Source organism: Raphanus sativus, chromosome 4 (genome assembly GCF_000801105.2).
Source record: "Raphanus sativus cultivar WK10039 chromosome 4, ASM80110v3, whole genome shotgun sequence".
In the NCBI taxonomy this organism is placed as follows: domain Eukaryota; kingdom Viridiplantae; phylum Streptophyta; class Magnoliopsida; order Brassicales; family Brassicaceae; genus Raphanus; species Raphanus sativus.
The window spans coordinates 43,438,082-43,461,585 of record NC_079514.1 but is presented as its reverse complement, the minus strand read 5'-3'; the positions used below and the strand labels follow the sequence as shown (position 1 = coordinate 43,461,585).

Sequence of the window (23,504 nt, the reverse complement as noted above, 5' to 3'; positions counted from 1 at the left end):
TTTCTCTTATAATATAAAATTCAGTAATACATAATCTACTGTTTGAGCTTACTCGTGTTACAATTCATTAGCACTAGGGATGGGACGGATCCGGATATCCGAGAAATTCGGGGTATCCGGATCCGGATCCGGATTCGAGACTTTCGGATATCTGGATTCCGGATATCCGTGTATATATTATACTATCCGCGGATATCCGGATTCGGATTCGTAAAAATAACTAATAAAAATAAAAATAAATATTTTTAAAAATATAAAATTTTAAAATACTATATAAATTAAATATTTTATACAAGATTTATAAATATAAATATGAATATAATATTTAAAATGAAAATATAGTATTAAAAATTAATTATATGAACAAATATTAATATATCAAATATAATTATTAGTAAAATTAAAATTATAATATATTTTTAAAATACGGATCCGGATCCGGATATCCGGACCTAAAAATTAAGATATCTGGATCCGGATTCGGTTTTGACGGATCCTTGATTTTACTATCCGTATTTGGATCATGACGCCCCAGATATCTTATTTTCGGAGCGGATCCCGGATCGAATCCGGATCTCAGATATTAAGTCCCAGCCCTAATTAGCACATTAGCTTTTTTTTCCTAAAAACGCCAATACGTGAACAGATCTTAAAAATATTTGTTTGCATCTAATATTTCTTTATATGTATAAAATATACAGATAGTGTAATATCTTTTTTCTACGAGATGTATCAAACAGAATTATTTATTTACCGTAGATTTGGATTCATGAACAAGTCTAACCGGGAGCAAAGATATGTGTTACTTAATAATTCCACGATTTGCCCCAAATTAAATAGTTAAGATATTTAACTTAAGTTATTTTCATCAAAGGTTCAAAAACACTTAACTAATTTTCTAAATAGGTCTGTGACAAAAAAAAAATCAAAATAGGTAATATTGTAGTATTTGTTGTTAATAAAATTTATCAAGAAATAAATAATATGCATAACAAATATATCAAAGAAAATAAGTGTCACTAAATCTACTACTCTTTTCTTCAGAAACCTTTGAAAGGCAGTCTTCCTATTAGTAGTCTATGTGCCAGTTCAAATATGTGGCGAGTCATTCACACGCATATGAATCGTCATTTATATAAATATCTATACTATTAAAACATATAAATTATATACACTAAAACTGATTAAAATTATAATAGTATTAATCATTTAAAATTGTTGTGAACGGCCGCAAATTATCAAGAAGAAAAGAGAACAAAACGAATTGAGGCAAATACCCGTTTTAGGGTTTCTTATTATTGTGTGAATTAATAACTTACAAACCCTTAGAACTATATTCATACAAAAACCTAATTCCCTTTTCTCAATATAAAAATACAATAGAAAAAATAAATTTCCTAAACCGAAAAGGCATACCGTACCGCGCAGAGATTTAAGACACACAGATGCAACAAAAATCTATAAATTAAATTCATAATATAAATACAATACATTTATTTATACGAAAAATCAAATAATTTATTCAGTTTTCTATACTATTATAAAGTATATGGATAGTTAACTAATTTTTAAAAAATATTATAAGATTTTCCTAAGTTTTTTCTTAATCAAGCGATGTTGGTTCATAGGTAAATGGAGAATTTTTGGATTTTATCAGATATTAGTTAGTAGGTATTCTTTAAATTTGAATTTTACAGAAACATATCAGTTGGTAGAATCAAGTTTAGTTATTTTGAAATTAGTATTTCTGAGTATATAATTTGTTTCTAAAAACTAAGTTTCTCATTAGGTTCCTGATTCAGTTTTAACTTTTCGGTTTTCATGATATATGCTACTCGGTTATTTATGAAAAAATCAGTTTAATTTTAGTTTCGTTTTTGTCAGTTTGATACAGTTCGGTTCGCGGTTCCGAAAAAATGTACCCCAACCTAAAACTTAATTTAAAAAAAATATTTAATTCGAAAATAAATCTGTGCTTTTTAAGCACGGATCAAAATCTAGTATATAACTTAAATAGATAATGATTGAGTTAACTGATAACTTATTTTGTAACATTTCATGACAACCATTTTAAAAAAGCAATAATATGTTTTATAACAGATAACTAAACATGTATCAACTAATAAAAATATTTTGTAAAAATTTATAAACCATGTATCATATAACACATCCACGTTAAGCAAGGAGGTTTAAAGATAATGATAAAGTTAGCAAGGCGGTTTTTTTGTAGCATCTACCAAACCACATACCAGCTATCAGAGCTATTTTTTAGCATTTTATCAACTATTTTAAAAACGAAAACATATTTTGTAACATCTAACAAAACATGTATAAACTAATGTATAGAAATTTACAAACCATTTATCATATAACCACAACTAACTTGTGACAGAGAAATTTTATGTAAAACTTTAACAACTGAATATGCTCACAAAACTTTATATGTAGCATCTAATCAAATATTTATAGGTTGATATAAATCTAGTTGCTGTATAGCGGTTACAAATACTTGCAAGTGAAATATGAGACTACGATTATCGATCTTGGGATTAACCCCCTCTTTCTTAATGATAAGGTCCATCCATACGACCATGTGCCTTTACCAAGATGTACACCAATGAAAGCTCTCCTTTACGTACCATGGATTTGCTTAAAACCTTCATTTCATGGTCGACATGGAGAAAAAACGATGGAGAGGCTACAGTAGACAAACCCATCAAGAGGATACTAGTAATCGCTGGATCCAGACACCGTATTGAAAGAATTACACTTGTTTGATATTGGATTTACATCGGTGGAAGTCAAAAACAAATGAAAAGAAAGATTGTGGAAATAGAAAAAAAAAAGTGATTATGGATTTTAAAAGGATACAAGAAAAAGAGAGAGAGATAGGGAAAGAAAAACTATTATTCCAATGAATTTTGAACAAGGACACAAGAGAGAGAAGGAAGATATAATTTGGAGATGAGCTTGGGCAGGGATTTTGGTGGGATATCGAAAGAACTACAGTGTAAAAAGTAGTGATGAGGTATTTTCTTCACATTATCGACAGAGGACAATGTGTCATCCTTAACGCAGGAACTTGCTATTAGAATATTCTTTTGTGGGTCATCACGGTTTTGGTGTGACAAACATCAAATCACACATACCATTGATTCTCGATCTCGACGACCACAACAACTGTGATGCCTGGCGCGAGATTTTCTCAACTCATTGTCTCACCTTTGATGTCAGCTGAACATATCGATGGCACGGCCGTTCCTGATGGTAATAATGATGTCCAATGGAACAAACGAGATGGCCTAGTTATGTATCTTCTCAACGGCTTGAATGCCCAAATTTGACAACATAATCAATGTCATTCAGCACAGAGATCCTTTCCCGATTTTTTTCAACTGCCAACAAATCCATGCTGCAGATGGAAGAAACCAGACTCAAGCGCTTCAACAAACCAACTGTTGAGCACTCAGATCACGCTTCTTCTTCAACTATCTTGACCGTAACCACTGATCGATCTACCTCTACTCGTGGACAACAGCAACCACAGCGGTTCGGAACAGGAGAAATGGTGGAAACAGAGGACGTGGGAGAAACAATCCTCGTTACAACAACTACCATACTATTATGCCTCCACAGTATTACTGACCACAACCCTTTCCACAAGGGGGACCGATCCAGAACCAGCAAGCTGTAGCTCCGGGTCTTCTTGGTCCACGACCACATCATCATAATCAGCAGGCAAACATGGCCATGATACAACCTACTACTACGGATTTCTCTCAGGCATTCAACACTATGACTCTCGCTGATCCTGCTGCAGCTGACTGGTACATGGACTCAGGTGCCACAAGCCACTTAGAATCTACTGCAGGTATACTCAATTCTTCTTTCAGATCAAACACCAATCAAACGGTCGTGGTGGGTAACGGTTCCAAAATTCATGTTCTTTCTACTGGATCTTCTTTTATTTCCTCTCAAACTCGTCCTCTTGCTTTAAACAGAGTTCTTATCACACCTCATAATTAAACAGACACTCGTCGCTCCACCTCAGGCTACTGTGTCTACCTTGGCTCTAACCTTCTATCTTGGTCTTCTAAGCGCCAACCAACGATTTCGCGCTCAAGCTCAGAAGAAGCAGAGTATAAAAGTGTTGCTAATGCAGTAGCAGAACTTTGCTGGATAATTAGAAACCTCCTTCTCGAACTTGACTGTCCACTAACCAAAGCCTCCATTTGTCTACTGTGACAACATCAGCAACTTCTACTTAGCTCAGAACCCTGTCAAACACCAACGCACGAAACACATTGAACTTGATATCCATTTCGTGCGTGAGAAGGTTGCTCTAGGTCAGGTGAAAGTTCTTCATGTCCCTTCTTCACTTCAGTTTGCTGATGTATTTACAAAAGGTCTCTCTTTACGGACTCTAGAACCAGTTTAACGGCCCGGTCTCCTGGAGAGTATTAGAATATTCCTTTGTATATTCTTGTATTGATCCCATAATATCGGTAACAACTCAGCCTACATGGATGGCAATCTAATGAGGAGGATCCCACAAGGGAATTTCACAATCTTTCGCTTGCAAGAAACAGAGGCATCGTGTCTGAAAGTAACAGTATTTACTCTTCCTCCTTCGCTTCACTGGAGAACTTAAAGATTCTGTTTGATTGAAAGATCACCAGTCACCACTGTGAGGAAGCTTGTTTACACGATGTGGGTTTTCTCCCGAGTGTTTGATGCAGAGGAGTCCGGTCAGGTGAGAGAGTTTCATGTTGAGAAAAGACAGTCTTCATTTGTTACGGTCTCTACTTGCACATGTTAGAAGAAACCCAATTGCAATTTTCATGTTTTTTTAATCCCTCTTTTGTTTTCTAAAATGTTGTTATAGTTCTTAGCTTCAGTTGTGGTGTTGACATTTGAAGGAAGTAACTTTGGATACTCACTGCTATCTAAACCATCAGGGCAGCGATGGAATCGCGAAAATGAGAGATGCGATCTCGGTACGTAGTGGAAAGTCATCACAAGGATATAACCAATTTGATTACTTGAATATTTCATCAAACATTGACGAACTGGATGCACTTTTCCTGCTCGCGAGGTCATATTTACTGAATGCTACAGTCTCTCTCTCTCTCTGAATATTTGCTCACAATTTGTAATTGAAGGCTATACAAGATTTGTTTTATAACACGGACAGAGCCGTGCCTGACATATATAAGATTAGAAGCAGGGAAAAAAAATTTGGCCCTATAAACAATTTTTTTTTGAAAAAACACACAAAAATATAAAGATATATACCGTAGTTGGAGTTTGAACCCTGCACCTTGCTAACTCTATTGAACACATTCTGCCATCTAAGCTAATAGATTCTTTGCCAAATTGACCCCTAAATGATTTTTAACTAGACCGGTCCCTCAAGCTAATGCTTGATCAGCCTCTATTGAGGCACGGCCCTGAACACGGATCAAGAGTCTTGCTTGACTATGTTCTTCACGGTTATACATTTATATATCTTTTTGCTTGCTGGGACTCAATAATCATTTTGAAGATTTTCTCCTCTTGACTCCTTTAATATAAAACTCAGACGTTAAGAAAATTAAAAATGTAGTTTTTTGTTTTCTTTGTTGTTGAATTATGCATACATTTATGCAAAATCAAAGTGAATAATATCATGGAGCTTAGAGAAAATATCTCAACGAAACTGTTACTGTTGGCTTCAAGAGAATGTTCATAAAGTCTTTGGAGTCTCAAAAGTAAAAGACCAAACAAGAACGAGAACTGTTCAATGCAACAAGAAGTCTCAAAAGTAAAAACAATTTCGTAGGCAATATTACAAAACAATCAAAGAAACCGGCAACAAGTGTCATAGAACTACAGCAATAGCACTCCAAGCTTCTCAGGTTTTACTCCACTCTTCAGACGGTAGTTGTAGAGGTAAAAGTGGTTGATGATGGGTGTACATTCAAACTTCAGCTTGTCAAAAAATCTTCCATTACCCATGGTATCAGTAGCTAAAAAACTGTCAACCTCATTCCTTTTAGCCATGACAAGGGCATTCTTCAGCAGCTGGACCAGTGGAATTGTAGTGGCGACATTGTAGAACGAGTAGGCAAACTTAATTGGTTCCTTATGGCCCTTAAGAGAGTAGTTGACGATATAGAAGCTGCAGAAGTCAGTGACAGATGATGTTTTTTTATCCAACACCACATAGGAGTGAAACACACCTTCTCGTGGGAGAAGAAAATGTTGGACCTGCTCAGAAGTGAAGTCCTCGGCAACTTCAAATTGACTGAGGTACTCTCTGATCAAATGTGTAACAGAAGTCACATCATCAGGGATCATCTTCCTGAATCCTCGAGTCACCACCTTGCGTGGTAGCTTGTAGAGCTCCTCGACGGTGTCCACCGACATATATTCATCACCAGGTGGCTTCCAAACTCCATAAGAAATTAGCTTCTTCACATTCAGAGCACGGGTCCAGTATCTGTAAAAGCTGACTGGAGTAGGCACAATGACATCAGACGAAAATATTCCTTGCCAAATGTTCTCTGATTGGACTCTCCTAGTCATCTCTTGGATCATTACTTCAGCAAGTTTCTGAGACCTGTACTTCTCGTGAACACACAAAACTTTGACTGCAGCCATATTAACAACGTCATCATTACCCCGCACCCTGACTCTTGATGGAACGCCACCGATGAAGCCAACCAGTTCTTTGGATTCCTTCAGACATACTCCAAAATGCCATCTTGGGTAGTAGTTAGGCGGTTGCAATGCCCACCTCAGAAAATCCTTGCTGAAGATGTCTCTGAGCAATCCAGGATCGCTGAAGTTTTGTGTGAAAAGATCCACCACTTGAGAACACTCAACATCATGCTTCAGATCACATTCTGTCCATTCATATTGAGAAGAAAGAGCATAGGGGTCTTGCCTGACCTCGCTTGGGGAAACAATAGGCCCATCCGCTATACTCAAGTCTGGAATATCTTTCAAAGTCTCCATTGGTTGAGTCAACCAGAAGATATGAGCTGAATCAGCATCATAGTACATCTCACATCGTGAAGTAATATCCTTGCTAAATTGGGCTTGCTTTGCTTCATCTTCTTTCACTTCATCCAGAACATCCTCCTCACCCTTACTGTTCTTCTTCATCATCTCATGCATAATCTGACCATCAGATGGACCTGAAGGTTCAGCATCACTGAGCCGGTGGTGAGGAGCATCCTCTTCAGAGGGATCTGATGAAGGAACTTCCTTGTCGAATTCTTCATCTGCCGAGACGTCAGGTTTTCCAGAACCTTCTTCTTCTGTCACTTCATCTACAAGCTTCTTCTTACCTTTTTTTTTCATCTCAGCATCAGAAGGACCTGAAGGCACATCACTGTGACTGTGCTGAGGACTAGAGATGGCCGCGACAGGTGCCTTAGGTGCTCCACTAACTTCCTTGTCGAATTTTTTGCTACTAGACACGCCAGATGTTTGCTTAGGTAGATCGTTCTTAGCTGAAGTGTAAGCCTTAACTGGGGGATGAGGTGAATACTGACGTGGTGGGTTATTGAATCTTCCTCTTCTATTATAATGGGCAGAGCTTTGTTGCTGAGCACGAGCTGAATACTCACTGAATCCTCCTCTTCTACCATACAAAGCAGAGCTTTGTTGCTGATCACGAGCTGAATACTCACTGAATCCTCCTCTTCTACCATACAAAGCAGAGCTTTGTTGCTGATCACGAGCTGGATAGTTAAGTGGTGCTTCACTCGTTTTTGGTTGATGAGGACTAGCGTTTGGAGGTGACGCACGAGCTTTACCAGATGATGATGAGGCAACACTCGTTTCTGGTTGATGAGGAGGTAATGCAGGAGCTATACCAGCCGAGGCACGATCTATGAAAGCCATGGCATTCTTGTTTAGTTCCTGTCTGTACTTGTCGTATGTCAATGCAAACCAACATTCAACTTGTCGCAATTCGGCTTTAATATGGTTAAGAATGTCTTCATCAGCGACCGAGTGGATTAGATTTGGAATTATTTTGACAGGGGCATGAGCTGGGTCGTTGTTTGCTGCTTCCAACTCTTTAAATTTGCTGTACACCAATCGATAATACTGATCAACGTCCTCCATTATGCTTTCAAAAGCTTTCAGCGGATCAACGTCCTCCATCCTGACAAAGGATAACCATTACAAGACTAAAATCAGTTAAGCGCAACCAGAAGATCAGCCAATCCTAGAATTCAATCACAAAACCTAAACAAAATCATAAACATATAATAAAGAATCGTTTCCTTTCACCAATATCTTTCAACAACAACGAAAAAAACAAAAGTTCCGACGAAGTGATTTCTCGTTAAACACTAAACACGAATCTCTTAAAATCGAAGAGAGATATAAGGATTTGTAAGAATTAGCCACAAGGAATCGGTTCGTTTGAATATCTTTCAACAACGACGAAAAATAAAAGTTCCGACGAAGTGATTTCTCGTTAAACAATAAACACGAATCTCTTAGAGGAATATACCTGTGATGTGATCTCTGCTATGAACTCTGCTACTGGTGGAGAAGATGATCTGAATCAAAAATTAAAGCAGGATTTATGAGAAAGTAATCGTTTCGTTTCAACAACGACGAAAAAGACAGAAAAGTTCCGACGAAGTAATTTCTCGGTAAACACTAAACACGAATCTCTTAGAGGAATATACCTGTGATGTGATCTCTGCTATGAACTCTGCTACTGGGTGTGGAGACGATGATCGAGTGAGAGGAGAGAGGGAGCGTGTGAGACTTGAGAGAGAAGGAAGATGTTTAAGAGTGTGCGGAAATTACCTCGTTGCCCTCTAACTGACTCGCGGCCACTTGCTTTTTTGCAAAGCCAATAGTCGCCACCCACGTGTAAAGTGGTTTTTAGCTGGCAACGAGCTCTATTTACGAATTTACCCTTGAGTGATGGTGCGAACCGTTTAACCAGTTTTCCCATACTCGGATCCGGTTCCGGTTCAATTTCACCAGCAAAACTCCCGTCTTCTTCCTCGCCATTCTCGCGACTTCACAATTGATCGCATGCATGCAATCACTCTCTCCTCTCCAAAGCACCATCGACTACTCACCCTCCTGACTTGGAAAGCAACACAATTACTCGGGATGGAGAGAAACTCCAGGATTAACCGGAACCAATAACGGACTGCTGATTCTCTGATCTCCTCCGCTATTATCAACAACAAAATCTCCTCCCGAGCTCTTACTTCCTTCATCTCCTCCCCAGCTCTTACTTGGCTCGATGGAAGCTACTTTCCCTTTCCTAATTTGTAAGCAAATGGGCTTAGACCCCTTATGTATTGGGCTTAAATTTTTATCATATATATATAAGCAATTTATCAGAAAAAAAATATTTATACTTCAAATATATTTCTTAATTTATATGAATATTTTTAAACTTTCTTTTTAAAATGCTTTAAATTCATTTAAAAGGGTCTAAAGTATACAAAATAATTATCATTTTTCTAAATATGCAAGTGGAATAAACTAACAGTTTCTTATAAAATACAAATGAAAACGGTGCTGTATATTCAACTGCATAGTTCTTGAAATAGATATTTCAAAAAGTTTTGACAAAAAAAAAATATTGAAAACCTAATTTACTTTCCAATTTTATAAATGATGAAAAAAATCATTACATGGAAAGTAGGTGGACATTCTAGGGTGCGTTAAATGGTCTCGTTTACCTACGCATTAGAGAAAGGTTACATATGTTGCATTCACGTGTGGGGGAAGCACAAAACGGTGCAAGAGATGAATGGATGGCTCTTCGCCACGTAAGATAGATAGATAGTAATTTAATTATTAAATACCTTCTCGACGTTATAAAGATAGTATTTTAATTTTAATCACTCTAGAAGTCACTCTTTTATTTTTGCATAACGCCACGTAAGATAGATTGATAGTATTTTAATTATTAAGATAGTAGTATTTTATTTTAATGATTTAGACGAACTCGACCGAGTTATCTCTCCTGATCATGGACCCGGGTTCAGGTTTTCGGATCCGGGTCGACTCAATGGGTCATCTTTAATGCACGAACTTGCAAGAAACAGAGCGTCGTGTCTGAAAGTTGCAGTCCATGTCTTTACTCCTCCTCCTTCACTTCACGGGAGACCTTGAAGATTTCGTTTGATTGAAAGATCGATCACCACCGTGAGGAAGCTTGTTTACACAGTGTGGGTTTTCTCCCGAGTGTTTGATGCAAAGGAATCCGGTCAGGTGAGAGGGTTTCATGTTGAGACAAAAGAAGACAGTCTTCACTTGTCATGTGTTGGCAAATCAAACAACTTGTTACTGTCTCTGCTTGCAGATGTTAGAAGAAACCAATTGATTATTTCATGTTTTTAATGAATTTAATCCCTCATTTGATGCTATACAATATTTAATTTATAACACGGATGAGCTAACCACTCTATCAAGAGTCTTGTGTGACTATGTGCTTCACGGTTATATATTTATATATCTGTTTGCTTGCTTGCTTGCTTGCAGGGACTAAATAATCATTTACACGCACTCATTTTTCGTTTCTTCTGTTTGTGGGCTTGCAGACTTCAGAGAAGAGTTTGTAAGCTTACAAAAATGTTAACTAAACTAGAATGGGGTTCACTTTGGCAAATATAATTATAAAAAAAAACAAAGTGATGCCCTTACTATTCATCGCATAATGACCTCGTACTCATGCCTCAGCCAACCTAGCATAAGATGTTTGAAAGTTTTCTTGTGTTGCATCCCCGAGATGACGTCCCTGATCGTGCGGTCAATAAGCTCGAAGATTGAAGGTGAAGTTATACTTTTCCCGTCATGGAATCTTCGGTTACGTTCTGCCCATATGTTATATACCGTAGCTTGTGCCACAAGCCATTTAAGTAATCTCGGGGCAGTTGCATCTTTGAGTGAGAGCCAGTCTGTCTATGAAGGCTGTCCAAGTCATAACGTCACTTATCGCACAGCGGAGAAGAAGATGATCCCTGTTTTCTGTGGCAGAGTCACATAACCGAGTAACCTAACTCTAGTAGAGTAGTAGGTAATTTATCATATTGTGCAATCCACATAAGAAAATCATATCTAGGGGTCGCTGATTTGGACCATACATTAGAGCACCAAAACGTATACAGTTCTGGACAGAATTCGCAAAATAAATATCATGGCCGAATTGAATATTTTGAAAAATTAAACACGGCAGCTAAACAATTCATAAATAAAAAGTGCAATTAAAATAACATAAAAATACTAATAAAAATACTCAAATAATTATACATTAGTTTTTCTGTAAATGTTCATGTCCACGTATAGGCGCGGATGAGTCATCTAATTTACTTTTAGCTTCGGGTTTGGAACTGAAAAAAAAAATAGATATATTGGTTACAAAATACTTATATGATTCATTTATTAAAAATTAACTTTTAAAAACTTGATTATTTGAAAAGAAAGTAATAAATCTGTATAAGAAACTACATACTATATTTATAAATGATTATATGTTTGTACAAATTTTTAAGATGAGAAAGTTTGTGGTTACGTTGTAGAACGTTCTAGAGGATGAGATGACCCAGGGGAAGAGGAAGTAAACACTCTTTGATAACTTAAATTTAAGGAAAAACTATAAAATAGTAACACATATTGGTATTTGCTTTGTATATAAACTAAAATGGAGAAGAGAATTTGAAAACTTGGGAGGAATGAAATAGACATCTCATCATTGCAGTCGAGGAATTTACAACACTTTGACATAAAATGGATGATATTTTGAGCCACAAGAGCACAAAGAAAGAGAGAGAGAGATGCATGTGTTAGATTCTTCTTTTGATTTTCCTTCATGAATATCTCTCACACTTCTTCCTTTGATTTAGCTGTTGCTCCCTAATATGTCTCTGTATGTGTCTTTGACCTTCTGAAACAGCACCTCCCTAAACCACATTACGATAGAAAAATATGAGTTTCATTTTTGTCGAAGAAAACACTTGACGAAACCAAACTATGTCATTGAGGGGAGATGGCTTGACCTATCTGGTTTGAAGATGATGTTCTTGTAAACGAACCACTGTGTTAACAAAACAACAACGTTTCAAAGGTCCATTAAATAAAATGAATCAAGTCTTGAGATTCAAGATCAGTCACGAGAAACAGTAATCCATTGTGAAAATCAGATCTTAGTAAGGAAAACGCTACATCGCATGTATTTCTTAGGATACATAGGACTAATCCTCAATCCGATCTCGTCTAAATCCTCAGAACATGTTCACTAAAATCTGGTAAAGATTCAAAATTATATAACAAAGACAAAGATGATACCAGGTAGAAAGAAACCTACCCCAGTGTAACCAATGCCTACAAGTTCAAAAACACCTGGAAACAATGGAAGCTTGTCGATTGCCTGTTTCACCACAATATTCAAAAAAAAATTAGAATCATACAGAAAACAAACTTAAAAGACTATTGAATATGGAAAGTCACCGAGATGAGGCCGGTAGATCCCCAAAGAGCCACCAAAGCAGCAAATGCGAGTGAACCAATTGCATATTTGTCCTCCACTTTCTCCCACTGTCAACAACACAAAATGAATCCAATTTAGACAATATCCAGAAACAAAGATTTTGTTTAAAATAATTTCCAAAAAACCAGAGAAATTAGTTTTTCGAAATAACTACTTTTTTCTTCTGATTTTCGAATAACTACCTAGTTCTACACAAAACCAAAATCAACATTTTCTTAGCTTTTGGCCAACTTTGATTTTTTCTATTTTTCTACTTATCATTTTATTTTCTTTTTTTAATGATCTTTACTTTCATTTTTATTTGTTGGTTCTGATTTTGCTGTATTTTTTAGTTTTTCAAAAAAAAATACATTACTTTAAAATACTACATCAAATGGCAAACTAGAACTTACCATTACAAATTATCAAAATATTGTAATCATTATTTTCAAATAAAATAAAGTAACATATTCTTAGTTATTATTTTTGTAAAAGAACTTATGTTATAGTAAAGTGTAAATCATAATATTATATATTACACAAAAGAAAAATATGTAAAAAATTGGAAGCTACTTAGGAATTTTTCTTCCATAAATTATTTTTAATTTGTAATTATAATAAATATTATTTTCTGTGTGTTTGTTAGTTGATTGGAAGAAAATATATTTTTAAAAATATATATATTTAATTACTAAAATATTTTAAAATAAGATTCTTATAATTAATAATTTCAAAATTTATAGCAATAAAATAAATCACAAATAAAAATATGTAGAAAAAATTATATATAATCGAGGGATTAAAACGTTATGGTTGTTAAAAGTAATTTTAAAATATATTATAATGTTTTTCAATTTTTGAAAATTTTTGAATATATAATTTTTACTAAAATTTAAAAATATCAATATATTATATATCGTGTATATAAATAATAAAAGAAAAATAAGTGAGTGAAGAGCTTAATGAACATATGCATTTAACTAGTTGTCGTGCACATATTAATATATATATATATATATATGTATTATATTTATACATTTACAAAAGGTTGTCGTGCCCATTTTAAAAAACCAACATACTGTAACATGGATTTTGGTTTTTCACTGAAAATTTGGTTAAGCATGTATAATCTAGTTTCTCTATTTGATAGGAAAATTCTTTTGCTGAAATCTTGATTGGAAACAAAATAAGTTTTAGTTTTCCTAATTTATAGGGAATCACTTTTTCAAAAATCTTGATTGGACAAAAAAGTAGTTTTTGCCAAAAACCAATCTAAAAACTGCAAACAATAATCAACCTGTAATGTACTATTTGAGTGACTTTATTCTATATGTGGTGTTTTGAAGGAAAAAAATAGAGTATCTGCTCTTACCGCTTCTTGAGCTGTCTTGACTATTTCTGGCAACTCTGTAGTGTCAGCTTCGGCAGTGACCGAAGCTTCAACTTCGGTAGCTCTCGTCAGAACGTTCCTAGCGATCTTCCGACCTATAAGAGACAAAACCCACATCGAAAGTTAGGCATCTTTAAAACTCGGATTCGGACATTAACAATAAAAAAGGTTTCACGTTTGTCGAGAGTGGGAAACGGACAGTAAGCGGTGGACTGAAGCGGCTTAGGAGGAAGCATCGGAAGGGAAATACACGACGGAGAAGAGAAGGAGGCTTGTCGAGTAGGAGAAGCTCTAGAATTAATGATAGTCGAAGAGGAAGAGATAGAAAGGGAAGCCATGGCTAAGGCGCTTCAATCACAGAAAACAACCCAACAAAATGTAAATTTGGTTTGAAACAAATCAGAGAAGCTTATTATTATAATTATCTTGAGAGATTAATGGAGAATCAGTGTTGAGTGAGAGGGGGAGATTTGATATTAACGGAAACCATTCCAACCACTCGTATTGGGTTTCCCAATCAGGATAGTGCTGACGTGGCCGACGCACAGGCGATCTTGGGGCTTTCATTTGGATAGAACTGTGATTTTGGTGGTTCCCAAGAAAACTACTTTTCAAAATCATCACGTCTATAACTGGAATGTAACATCTTTAGTAGTTAAAAAGAATAATAATGGCAATAGAATGTATGTTACTACAATACTACTAGTACTAACTACTACATTACTCAAATGAATTGCTAGCTAGATGCTCCTTTCTTTTTGGTTTTTAAACATTGTTTAAAAATGCATGATCCATCACCTTTATCTATGGTAAAGTTCTGTACTTCAAAAGTTATGTAAAAGATTGCATACGAATAATTCAAAACTCTGAAAACAAATACTACTAAAGTCAAACTTTTTTTTTACTAAAGTCAAACTTGATCAGATGGAGCCCAATCTAAACTATGATCAGGTGGGGCCCAATTTAAATAAAAGTAAAAAAATGCCATGCCAAGACTCCCAGTTTACATACCAAAACCCAAGTTACAAAAGATGTTTTAAATCAGCAGTAGAAAATCTGACGAACCGCCTCCGTTATCTCATCTGCTGATCCCAAGTTGCAGTCCTCTTCCATCTGAGAAAATACCAAAACAAAAATGTTTTTTTTTTGCCTAGTATGGTTCTTTCTTTCATATAATGTAGATATTAAGTACCTTGAGGTTGAAGGAATAAGAAACGGATGTACTGCAAGGAGATGTGATGTTGAGATGAAGAACAGTGAATCCACGTTTCTCTAGCAAAATGATCGATCTGAGAAGTTGTCCTTGTTTCCTCTGGCAGCACTGGATTTTGAGATTCACGTGCCTCTCTACCACTGTTGCATCTATTCTCAGCTTACTTGTTTGTTGAGTTTTCTTTTGCGCTTCAAGGGATAGCAATTGTTGCTCGAGGATCTTCACGAAGTCTATAGCTCCTCCTACTATTGACGTTTGGTCTCCCTTTAAGATAACAACAACAAAACTTGTTAAAGACCAACAAACAGCATTAATGAATGATATAAGAGGTTTACTATAAGTTTTGGTTTGTGTTATATAGATACCCTGAGAGAAGTAGGAAGATGGGATGAGAGAGCGGAGTGAGTTGAGATGAATGTTCATTTTGGCGTCTGCGGTTTCGTTCAACCGCAATGTGTGTCATTCTCTGGCTCTCCATCTCTTCTCTGTTTTTCATTGCTTTGGTTCTCCTTCTCTTTCTCTTCTCTCTGCTCATTGATGTCTCCAAGTTGTTGTTTCTGCGCTTGCATCTCGAATGAGCATTGTCTACTGGGTTTAGCTGAAATTCTTGGCTTGACATGTCTTCATTGGTTCCTTCTGAAAACGGATTCTGATAGTAGTGGTTGGTTTCTGAGTGGAACGGTGAATGAAACTCCTGAATTTCATATGGGAGATTGTTTCCTAGAATGTTTTTGTCTTTGAAGGACAAAACCGAAGAAGGGTCTTGCAGCATTTGTAGATATGGAGTTCTTGTACTTTGCAAGATCATAGTTGAGGATTGATCTTCCACAAGAGGAAGGCTATGATCCTCCGGAGATACTTGAACTTGTAGGCTTCTTCTTACATTCACTTTTTGATCCAACAACTGCAAGAAGAAAAAGAAAACAGAGGAAGGAAGTACCTACCAAGTGAGTGATATAGAAAAAGAAACAAGTGAAATTTGGTTATTCATCTACTGTGGGTCAGTGTAAAGAGAAACAAAACTAGAATGAAAATGAAAATGAAAGGTTGCAAAGAGAGGTGACCAGCTAAGCTCAGATTTGTTAGTGGTTTTTGTATATAACAAACATCCACATCACTGAGATGCAACTCATTAGGGAAGGAGTAAATATGGATGTCCACATCTTTGGTTATAGACTCAAATAGTTGAAAAGAAGAAGACATAAATAAATGAAAAACGTTCCAAACTGAGATAAAAGTACATTACACAGAGCTTGTTTTGTTCCTGCATCCTCTCCATTAGAAGCTGAGAGCCCTCACTCTTTATTACTCTTGTTTGTTTGTATCTCTCTTGATATAAATGTTAAGGGGTTATAATGTAGTTAAAAAAAAAAAGATAACTCATGTACTCACTTCTGAAGCTAAGGCCGTTAGCTTTATATAGAACACTAGTCTTCTTAAATCGTAATCAAGAATTGAAGAGAAAATGGGAAACTTGAAAGTGAGATATGAGAGGAGGAAGGGAAGGAAACAAAGAGGTAAAAATAAATAAAGATAAAAGAGATGACACCAGATGTTTGTTTTAAGGACCGAAGATAAGTTGATGACAACAGATGTTCGGTGCAGAGCAGAGAACATGAGAGGAGGGAGAGAGAGAGAGAGAGAGAGAGTACAGTATCTCTGACATAAGAAAGTTCAGTCAAAGAAACATTATTGGCTGTGGCAATTTTGTCTGGCAGCGAAGACAGTCAGTTGTGGGGGCTTTCCATAATACAGAGAGAGATGATGAAGAAGAAGAAGAAGAACATTAAACCTTTTTAAGGTCTAAGGAAGCGTTTATACATTCATCATCTCTCCTCTATTCATTAACGCGTGAATTATAGCTTCTTACCTGTTAAGCATACAAGTGTTGATGCCTTAGCTTCAAGGGTACTAACCAGTGTCTGCTTCTAGTTATCTTTATTTTCTTCACTCATCAAATCCATATTCATACTACTGTGATAAAACTAGAACAGCTATAGAAAGCTTTACGGATATATCATCCATGTGTGTACCTGCTGATGTCACTTACGCGCACTTGGTACCGACTCTCAGGACAAACAATGGCCCACTTGTGACATCTCACAAGAATCAATCAGATTCTGCTTCTAACTCAATCGCAAGCCCTGTGACTCCTAGGCTAATTAAAGACTCCTAGGATAACTGAAGACACACACTTAATAATCTCATAAAAGTTGAGATGACTCATGTTCTTGTGTCCTTTCAACACTTTTTGAAAGGACAAAAAGCTTAGTGCTTACTTGAGCTCAACCAAACGAAGATGACGTATCACAAATATACCAATACACCTAAAGCTGAGAAACAAGAGAAAGTGAACAAAAAGGAAAGAAACTTTATTGATCTTATCATCATGTCAATGAGAATATGCTTATACAAAATACTCTTCAAATGTTTTTACTTTAACGCTCAATTTGTATAGTGACATGACTGATATTGTACTCCCTGCGGATGTAATCAATCACCTTGTTGAGCACCATGTCCGCATCCGCCTCCGGTGTGATATTAACATGGCAAGCAAGCAGCACTTTCCCCACCGTGATAGCCCAAATGTGAAGCTCATGAACAGCCACCACTTCTTCCATCTCCAGCAAACCCTTTTCCAGCTTTGTAGCATCAATCTCCCTAGGCGTACTCTCCATCAACACCTCAAGAATGCTTCGGATCATGTTGATGGTGGTCCCCAAGACAATAACCGAAAAGACAAGCGTGCAGATGAGATCAACTATCTTCCACTCCGGCTTGTACCAAATGACAGCTCCACCAATCATAACACCAACGCTCTGGATTGAGTCTCCAAGGACATGAAGATAAGCTCCTTGGACGTTGATGTTCCTCTTTCTCTTCTCTGATTTGTCCAGCAACTGCTCAGTCACATCCCCGTGAGCGTGATGATGCTTGTCCTCTCCATGACTATGACCATGATCATGACCATGATGATGATGTGTGGTAACAGTCACCCCATGACTGTGATGGTCATGACCGTGACCATGTCCATGACCGTGACCGTGATCATGTCCTAACAGAACAGCCATCACGATATTCACAAGCAACCCAAAAGCAGCAACAAGGAACATAAGGAACCCATTAACCTCACTGGTCTCACTAAGAAGTCTGATGATAGCTTCATAGACAAGAATCCCTGTAAGCAGCCAAATGAGCTGGATAGAGACAAGAGCACCAAGAATCTCAACCCTGAAAAACCCATAAGTCTGCCTAGGGGTAGCTTCCCAGCCAGCAGCCCACAAGGAGAACAAGGAGATGGCGAAAGCAGCAACGTCAGAGAGAAGGTGAGCTGCGTCGGTGAGTATAGCCAAGCTATTAGCTTTGATGCCACCAAAGACTTCAACGGTCATGAAGAGAAGACACAGCACCACGGCGATGCAGAGCTTTCTCATGGAAGCATTGCGTTCTTGGGCGTCACCGGAAGCGTTGTTGAGATCTGAGAAGCCGCAGGGTGCTTCTCCACAGGCTTTGCTCGCCAGGCTTGTCGTGCTTTCTACAACGGATTTGCCTGCTTTAACCTCGATGATGTGGCTATGTTGGGGGCTTGAAGACGCCATTCTGTAAAGAAAAAAAAAAACAAGAACTCTCAATATTATTATCAATGAACAACAGATGAGGGTACCTCTACAAATAAGAAGATATAGGAAGCAGAACAGTTTAAATTTTTAATCCGAAATTGGGTAAAATCTGTTTAAACAGAAAAAGAAAGCAAATTTATTAACAAGAAAGAACAAATAAGAGGAGTGGGACATGTATAGCACTACTAGTCTTGTACAGGAGGAGGAGGTTCTTCTAGCACAATCACATACTCAGAAGGAATGTATATTTATTATTTTTATTATTTTAAACTAATCAACGCTTACAGAGCGTATAATAATCATCATAATCAGAGAGTCAAAACACTATAAAAATCAATTAAAGCCACAAATTAAAAAAAAAAAAAAAAAAAAAAGATCCAATTCCAAAAGTCAGAATGAGAAAAGGAAGAATCCAGCAACTGAACAGAGATGCATCGGCAAAAAGAAAAGACTGATTCTTCAGGTTCGACCCCAAATAATAATAAAAAATAAAATTACACAGATGTGAAGAAACCGAAAACAGACAAACATAGAGGCGTGAGAAAAGATGATTGAATTCAAAGAGAGCTTACAATGAGAGAGGAAGTGGAGGTTGATAGATTCACTACTACTTGTCCTCCTCCTCCGCCTTTAAAGAGAGAATGTCGAGGGAAAGGAGTGACCCTTTTTATAAGAAAAGGTGTAAGGCGGCCACGGAGAGATGGGCTGAGCAGCTTCTCCTACTTTTCCTTTTTTCTTTTGTTTTTCCACTCTTATCCTCCCTTCCTTCCTTTTCCTTTCCAGATCTGTAATAATCTCTTTTGGTTCTTTTTTGTTTGTTTGTTTTTGTGTTTTTCTCTCACGGGTCAATTTTAGGTACACGTGTCAGAACACTCTTTTTTCTCACCGTAATTATTGCGCTCTCCTGTCTTTCTGGCAAGTTTACTAATCGAACCGAATGATTTTTTTGTGTCTCTAGCGAATGATTGGGCCTTTAATTACCTGGTTTATGGTCCTTTGTGTTTTTCCTCGGTTATTTATTTATGAAATTAATTTAATTTGTTTACAGGTTTTTGAGAAGAATATAAATCTGTAGGTTTCTGAATGGATTTTAGCATAGAAACAAATTTGGAATATGCTTTTGGGTCCTTTGAAATCAAATAATATATGCCCCCACCTCCCCAATAGTCCAATTGTCGTGTCCTAATCATATTATGGATCTTAGATTGTCTTCTTACTATAAAAATTGCTACTCAATCAAAGATAAGAAAAAAAAATAGTAATAATGGAGTTACAGTTTTAACGTAGCTTTGATCATTCATTCTCCAGATATACAAGAGGGGCCGGGGAACCATTACCCCCACCAGTTTCTCAGATTAGTTGACAAGAAAACGCTCAAATACAAAAGAACAACAACACTGCATATAACAACAAATCTAATAAATAAGTCTCTATTATAAAACCAAACTGGCCCTTCACTCTAGAGTTACAAACTTGTCTCGTTGGCCAATTGTTTTTTTTATTTAGTAGAAGACGCATCTGAATTCATAGCACGCACGAACTGGCCTTTCACTCGTGGACGCTGCTCTGCTAGCTTCTTCCTGCTCTCATATCTTACCTGTATTCCAATATTATTCATTGCCACTTGAAACATTTAGTTATTGCATTTCATGATAAAAGAATCCACCATATATAGCAGAGCTTATGGGTGGGTCTATCTTACCTTTTTATTAAAGCATCGATCTTTCCTCTTCATCCGGAACTTCATCAGCGCAGCTGCTCTCTCACTCCTACGCTCCTGGACACTCAGCACACCTTCTTCTTCTGTTGCTTTCTCTGTTATGCTGCTCCTACTTTGTCCTCCTGCTGTTACTGTCCCCTCCTCCTCATTGTTGCTCTGACAACCAACGTCCACTTCCTCGCTTGCCTTCAGGAGATTTGATTCTACTGGCAAGAGAGATTCTTGCTTCTGTTTCGTACTCCTGCACTGAAGAAACTGGTTTCGTCCGGTTACGCTTGATGATCCGACATGCTCATGGTTGCTGCTCGTTGTAGCGCTTCCGTGATCACATCTTAATAACTTCTCATGTGATTCGCTTGGTGTCTTGGGCCCAGCTGAACTACTTGCCTCTACAGCAGCAACACCTGCTTTCTCTGCTGGCTTCTCATTCTCATATCTGCACGTTAATGTAGTAATGTTATTGAACAAAACACTAACCAATGATTCGAGACATTCTTTATTGTTTTGCAAGCAAGAACACCAAACCGTGAGAAGGCTGATGCATCAGAGAGGCTAAGCTTTTGATGCTTGCTTTCATCTTGCTTCTTCTCCAAACTTCCTCCAGAGCAACACCTCTTCAGAGAAAGCCCAAGCTCTGGACCAACATTCTGCTGCTGCTCACCAGTCTTGTCTCCATAGTAACACTCCTCACTCCGTTTCTCCATTCCACCTATCAAATCCATTGTCACATCAAAACATTCAACCACCGGTTTCACATCCTCCATCACCTTATCCTTGTCGCTGATAGCCTGCGCAATTGACAAAGATATCAGGCATCTATTGAAACACACGATGCCACCAAAATCAAATCTGGTACCTGAGAACCACTTCCATGATCAGAATGATATCTGGAATCTGCACAAGTCTCATCAGTGTCTTCAAGGTTCTGCTGTGAAGCTGGTAAGCTAGGTGCATGAGCAGTATGATCACCACGCAACTGATTCATAACCCCAAAAATATAGACAATCATATAAGTCTTTCAAGCTTTAAAAAAAATCAAACACAAAGGATACAAAAATGAACTTACGGTAAGTCTTCTCCAGACATGTTGCCATAGATTCTTCAACTCATTTTTCCTCATGGGTTTGATTAGATAATCAGCAGCACCTCTCAACATACACTTCAAGACCATTGCCATCGAATCTTGAGACGACATCACTAGAAAACAAGTAGAAAAAAAGTCATCAGTACAACAAAAAACTAAAGAGAGTGCTTCTTATTTTTTTAACAAAAAAAGAAATAAAGAAACGGACTTAGGGGAACACCAACATCGTACTTATGACAGGAATGTGCTTGCAAGCTTCATGCTCCATCACCAAAGCAAGGAGTGCAAAACCAGATATAGCTGGCAAATCCAGCTCCGTTAGTATTAGGTCAATCTTATGTGTCTTCCCCTTTACAGTCTCCCACGCTGCTAAACCATCCGATACTGCTACAACTGTTTTTTTTTTGTAATCAAAATCCAGATCCAAAGTTTAGTTTCAACATTACTTCTTACTTTAAAATTAAGACAAAAAGAATGAAACTTGAAAAACAGATTTAAGACAATGAACAAATGATCTAATTCCGACCGAACATACTTCTAAGTTCAAAATCAAGACAAAACTTTTAAAACATCAATATAAAACAGAGTAAAGCAATGATAAAATTCGACATTTGTAACAACTTTTTTGAAATCAAAACCGACTCGAGTTTAGTTTCACAGACCGAACATACTTCTAAGTTCAAAATCAAGACAAAAGAAGGAAACTTTTAAAACATTTTATAAAACAGAGTAAAGCAAGGACCTTTGTAAGAGCATTTTTGGAGAAGGGCGGTGATGATTTGGCGAGTCGAATCGTCGGATTCGACAAGCAAAACCCTGAGAACCGTTGTCGAAGATACTTCTCCCATCGGACAACCTCCGATGACTTGCCTCTGCTCATCATCGTCTCCGTAGTACCTTCGTGCTACTTATAACCACAACTTCCCCCATCGATTTTAGATCTTAATTTCGCCGAGAGGAAGAAAAGGTATTATCTGATTATTGTAGTGAGGAAGAAGAAGGCAAAGAGGAGGTATATTATTATAATTAGAATCTAATTCTGAGCCACTCAAAACTATGGCCAAAATATCAGACGACTTCTATGCTCAACGAGAATAGCATTAAACAACTTGGGAAAAAAAAAATCTAATTAACGGTTCATAACTATGCGGGCCTTCTTTGGGCTGACGTGGCTTAATATGGGCCATTATTTTGATTTTCCTGTATCGTGTCTGATTCGGTGGAGATGGCGTAGCTCTGCTTCGTTGGTCCACATTCCACGTGTCGTTCCTGTATAGTTTCTAGTGGTTATGAGGATGACACGTGGGTGTTCTTGTCTATTTGTGTGGCTAACTTTGATTCTAGGCATTTTTCTGATTGGTGTTCAAAAGTAGATATTTTTCTTTTTATCTTTCTGCAGCGATCTATTTATCACTCAAGTTAGATTTGCTCAAGTTAGATATTGTCTTAAATATTATTTTAAAAAATAATAGAATTAAAAATGGACCCATTAGCCTCAATATTAAATGCCAGCATTGATTAAAGTCGTAATCTGTGGTGTGAATTTTATATATTTTGTGTGGAAAGAAGAAGAGTTCTAGAACAATCTATAAACTTTGCTTTTGCGTAGAAAAATGCCCCATCAAAATTAAAGCAAAACAAAATATCTATTGGTCTATGATATGGACAGTTAATAACGTAGTAAACAACTTCCCATATGCTTACGTGGTTAGGCTTTTATGCCCAACTTGGTTACCCATATGTATCACACATGTCTACAGTACCAACTTAATGGCTTTCTTAAAGTTAGGCCTTACATATACAAAAGCCCATTAGTTTGTAGGCTCTAAGTTAAACTGAAACCATTAAAGTTATATTTATTTTTAGGATGACTTTTACATAAGTTCCAACTTGGTTACCCATATGTATCACACATGTCTACAGTCCCAACTTAATGGCTTTCTTAAAGTTAGGCCTTACATATACAAAAGCCCAT

At 36.9% G+C, this 23,504-nt stretch overlaps 3 protein-coding genes and 2 pseudogenes across 5 annotated transcripts; all 5 read right to left on the bottom strand.

The window, feature by feature from the left end:
- Window positions 1–5,730: 5,730 nt before the first annotated feature.
- On the bottom strand, window positions 5,731–9,317 carry LOC108854018 (uncharacterized). Of its 2 annotated transcripts, XM_057007134.1 has the most exons (4): window positions 8,818–9,317; window positions 8,694–8,725; window positions 8,513–8,561; window positions 5,731–8,158 (listed from the first exon to the last, which is right to left on the bottom strand). In XM_057007134.1, exon 4 carries the CDS (start codon window positions 8,155–8,157, stop codon window positions 5,869–5,871), a length of 2,289 nt encoding a protein of 762 aa, XP_056863114.1. In that variant the 5' UTR covers window position 8,158; window positions 8,513–8,561; window positions 8,694–8,725; window positions 8,818–9,317; the 3' UTR covers window positions 5,731–5,868. The 2 variants fall into 2 exon arrangements, with proteins under 2 accessions (XP_056863114.1, XP_018483005.1); XM_018627503.2 differs by having other exon boundaries at window positions 8,694–9,317.
- Window positions 9,318–11,706: 2,389 nt separating this feature from the next.
- Window positions 11,707–14,354, bottom strand: LOC108849245 (protein CURVATURE THYLAKOID 1B, chloroplastic-like). 2 transcript variants are annotated; one of them, XM_018622786.2, is made up of 6 exons: window positions 14,068–14,354; window positions 13,875–13,987; window positions 12,484–12,570; window positions 12,341–12,403; window positions 12,033–12,070; window positions 11,707–11,936 (listed from the first exon to the last, which is right to left on the bottom strand). In XM_018622786.2, the coding sequence occupies exons 1-6, from the start codon at window positions 14,228–14,230 to the stop codon at window positions 11,876–11,878; spliced, it is 525 nt and encodes a 174-aa protein (XP_018478288.1). In that variant the 5' UTR covers window positions 14,231–14,354; the 3' UTR covers window positions 11,707–11,875. The 2 variants fall into 2 exon arrangements, with proteins under 2 accessions (XP_018478288.1, XP_018478289.1); XM_018622787.2 differs by having other exon boundaries at window positions 14,092–14,346.
- A 152-nt stretch (window positions 14,355–14,506) lies between these two features.
- Window positions 14,507–17,306, bottom strand: LOC108849246 (transcription factor bHLH70-like; annotated as a pseudogene).
- Window positions 17,307–17,456: 150 nt separating this feature from the next.
- On the bottom strand, window positions 17,457–19,503 carry LOC108855585 (metal tolerance protein 1). The gene is made up of 2 exons (XM_057009051.1): window positions 19,298–19,503; window positions 17,457–18,705 (listed from the first exon to the last, which is right to left on the bottom strand). The coding sequence occupies exon 2, from the start codon at window positions 18,702–18,704 to the stop codon at window positions 17,544–17,546; it is 1,161 nt and encodes a 386-aa protein (XP_056865031.1). The 5' UTR covers window position 18,705; window positions 19,298–19,503; the 3' UTR covers window positions 17,457–17,543.
- Window positions 19,504–20,418: 915 nt separating this feature from the next.
- On the bottom strand, window positions 20,419–22,574 carry LOC108849189 (two-component response regulator-like APRR9; annotated as a pseudogene).
- Between the last annotated feature and the right edge of the window lie 930 nt (window positions 22,575–23,504).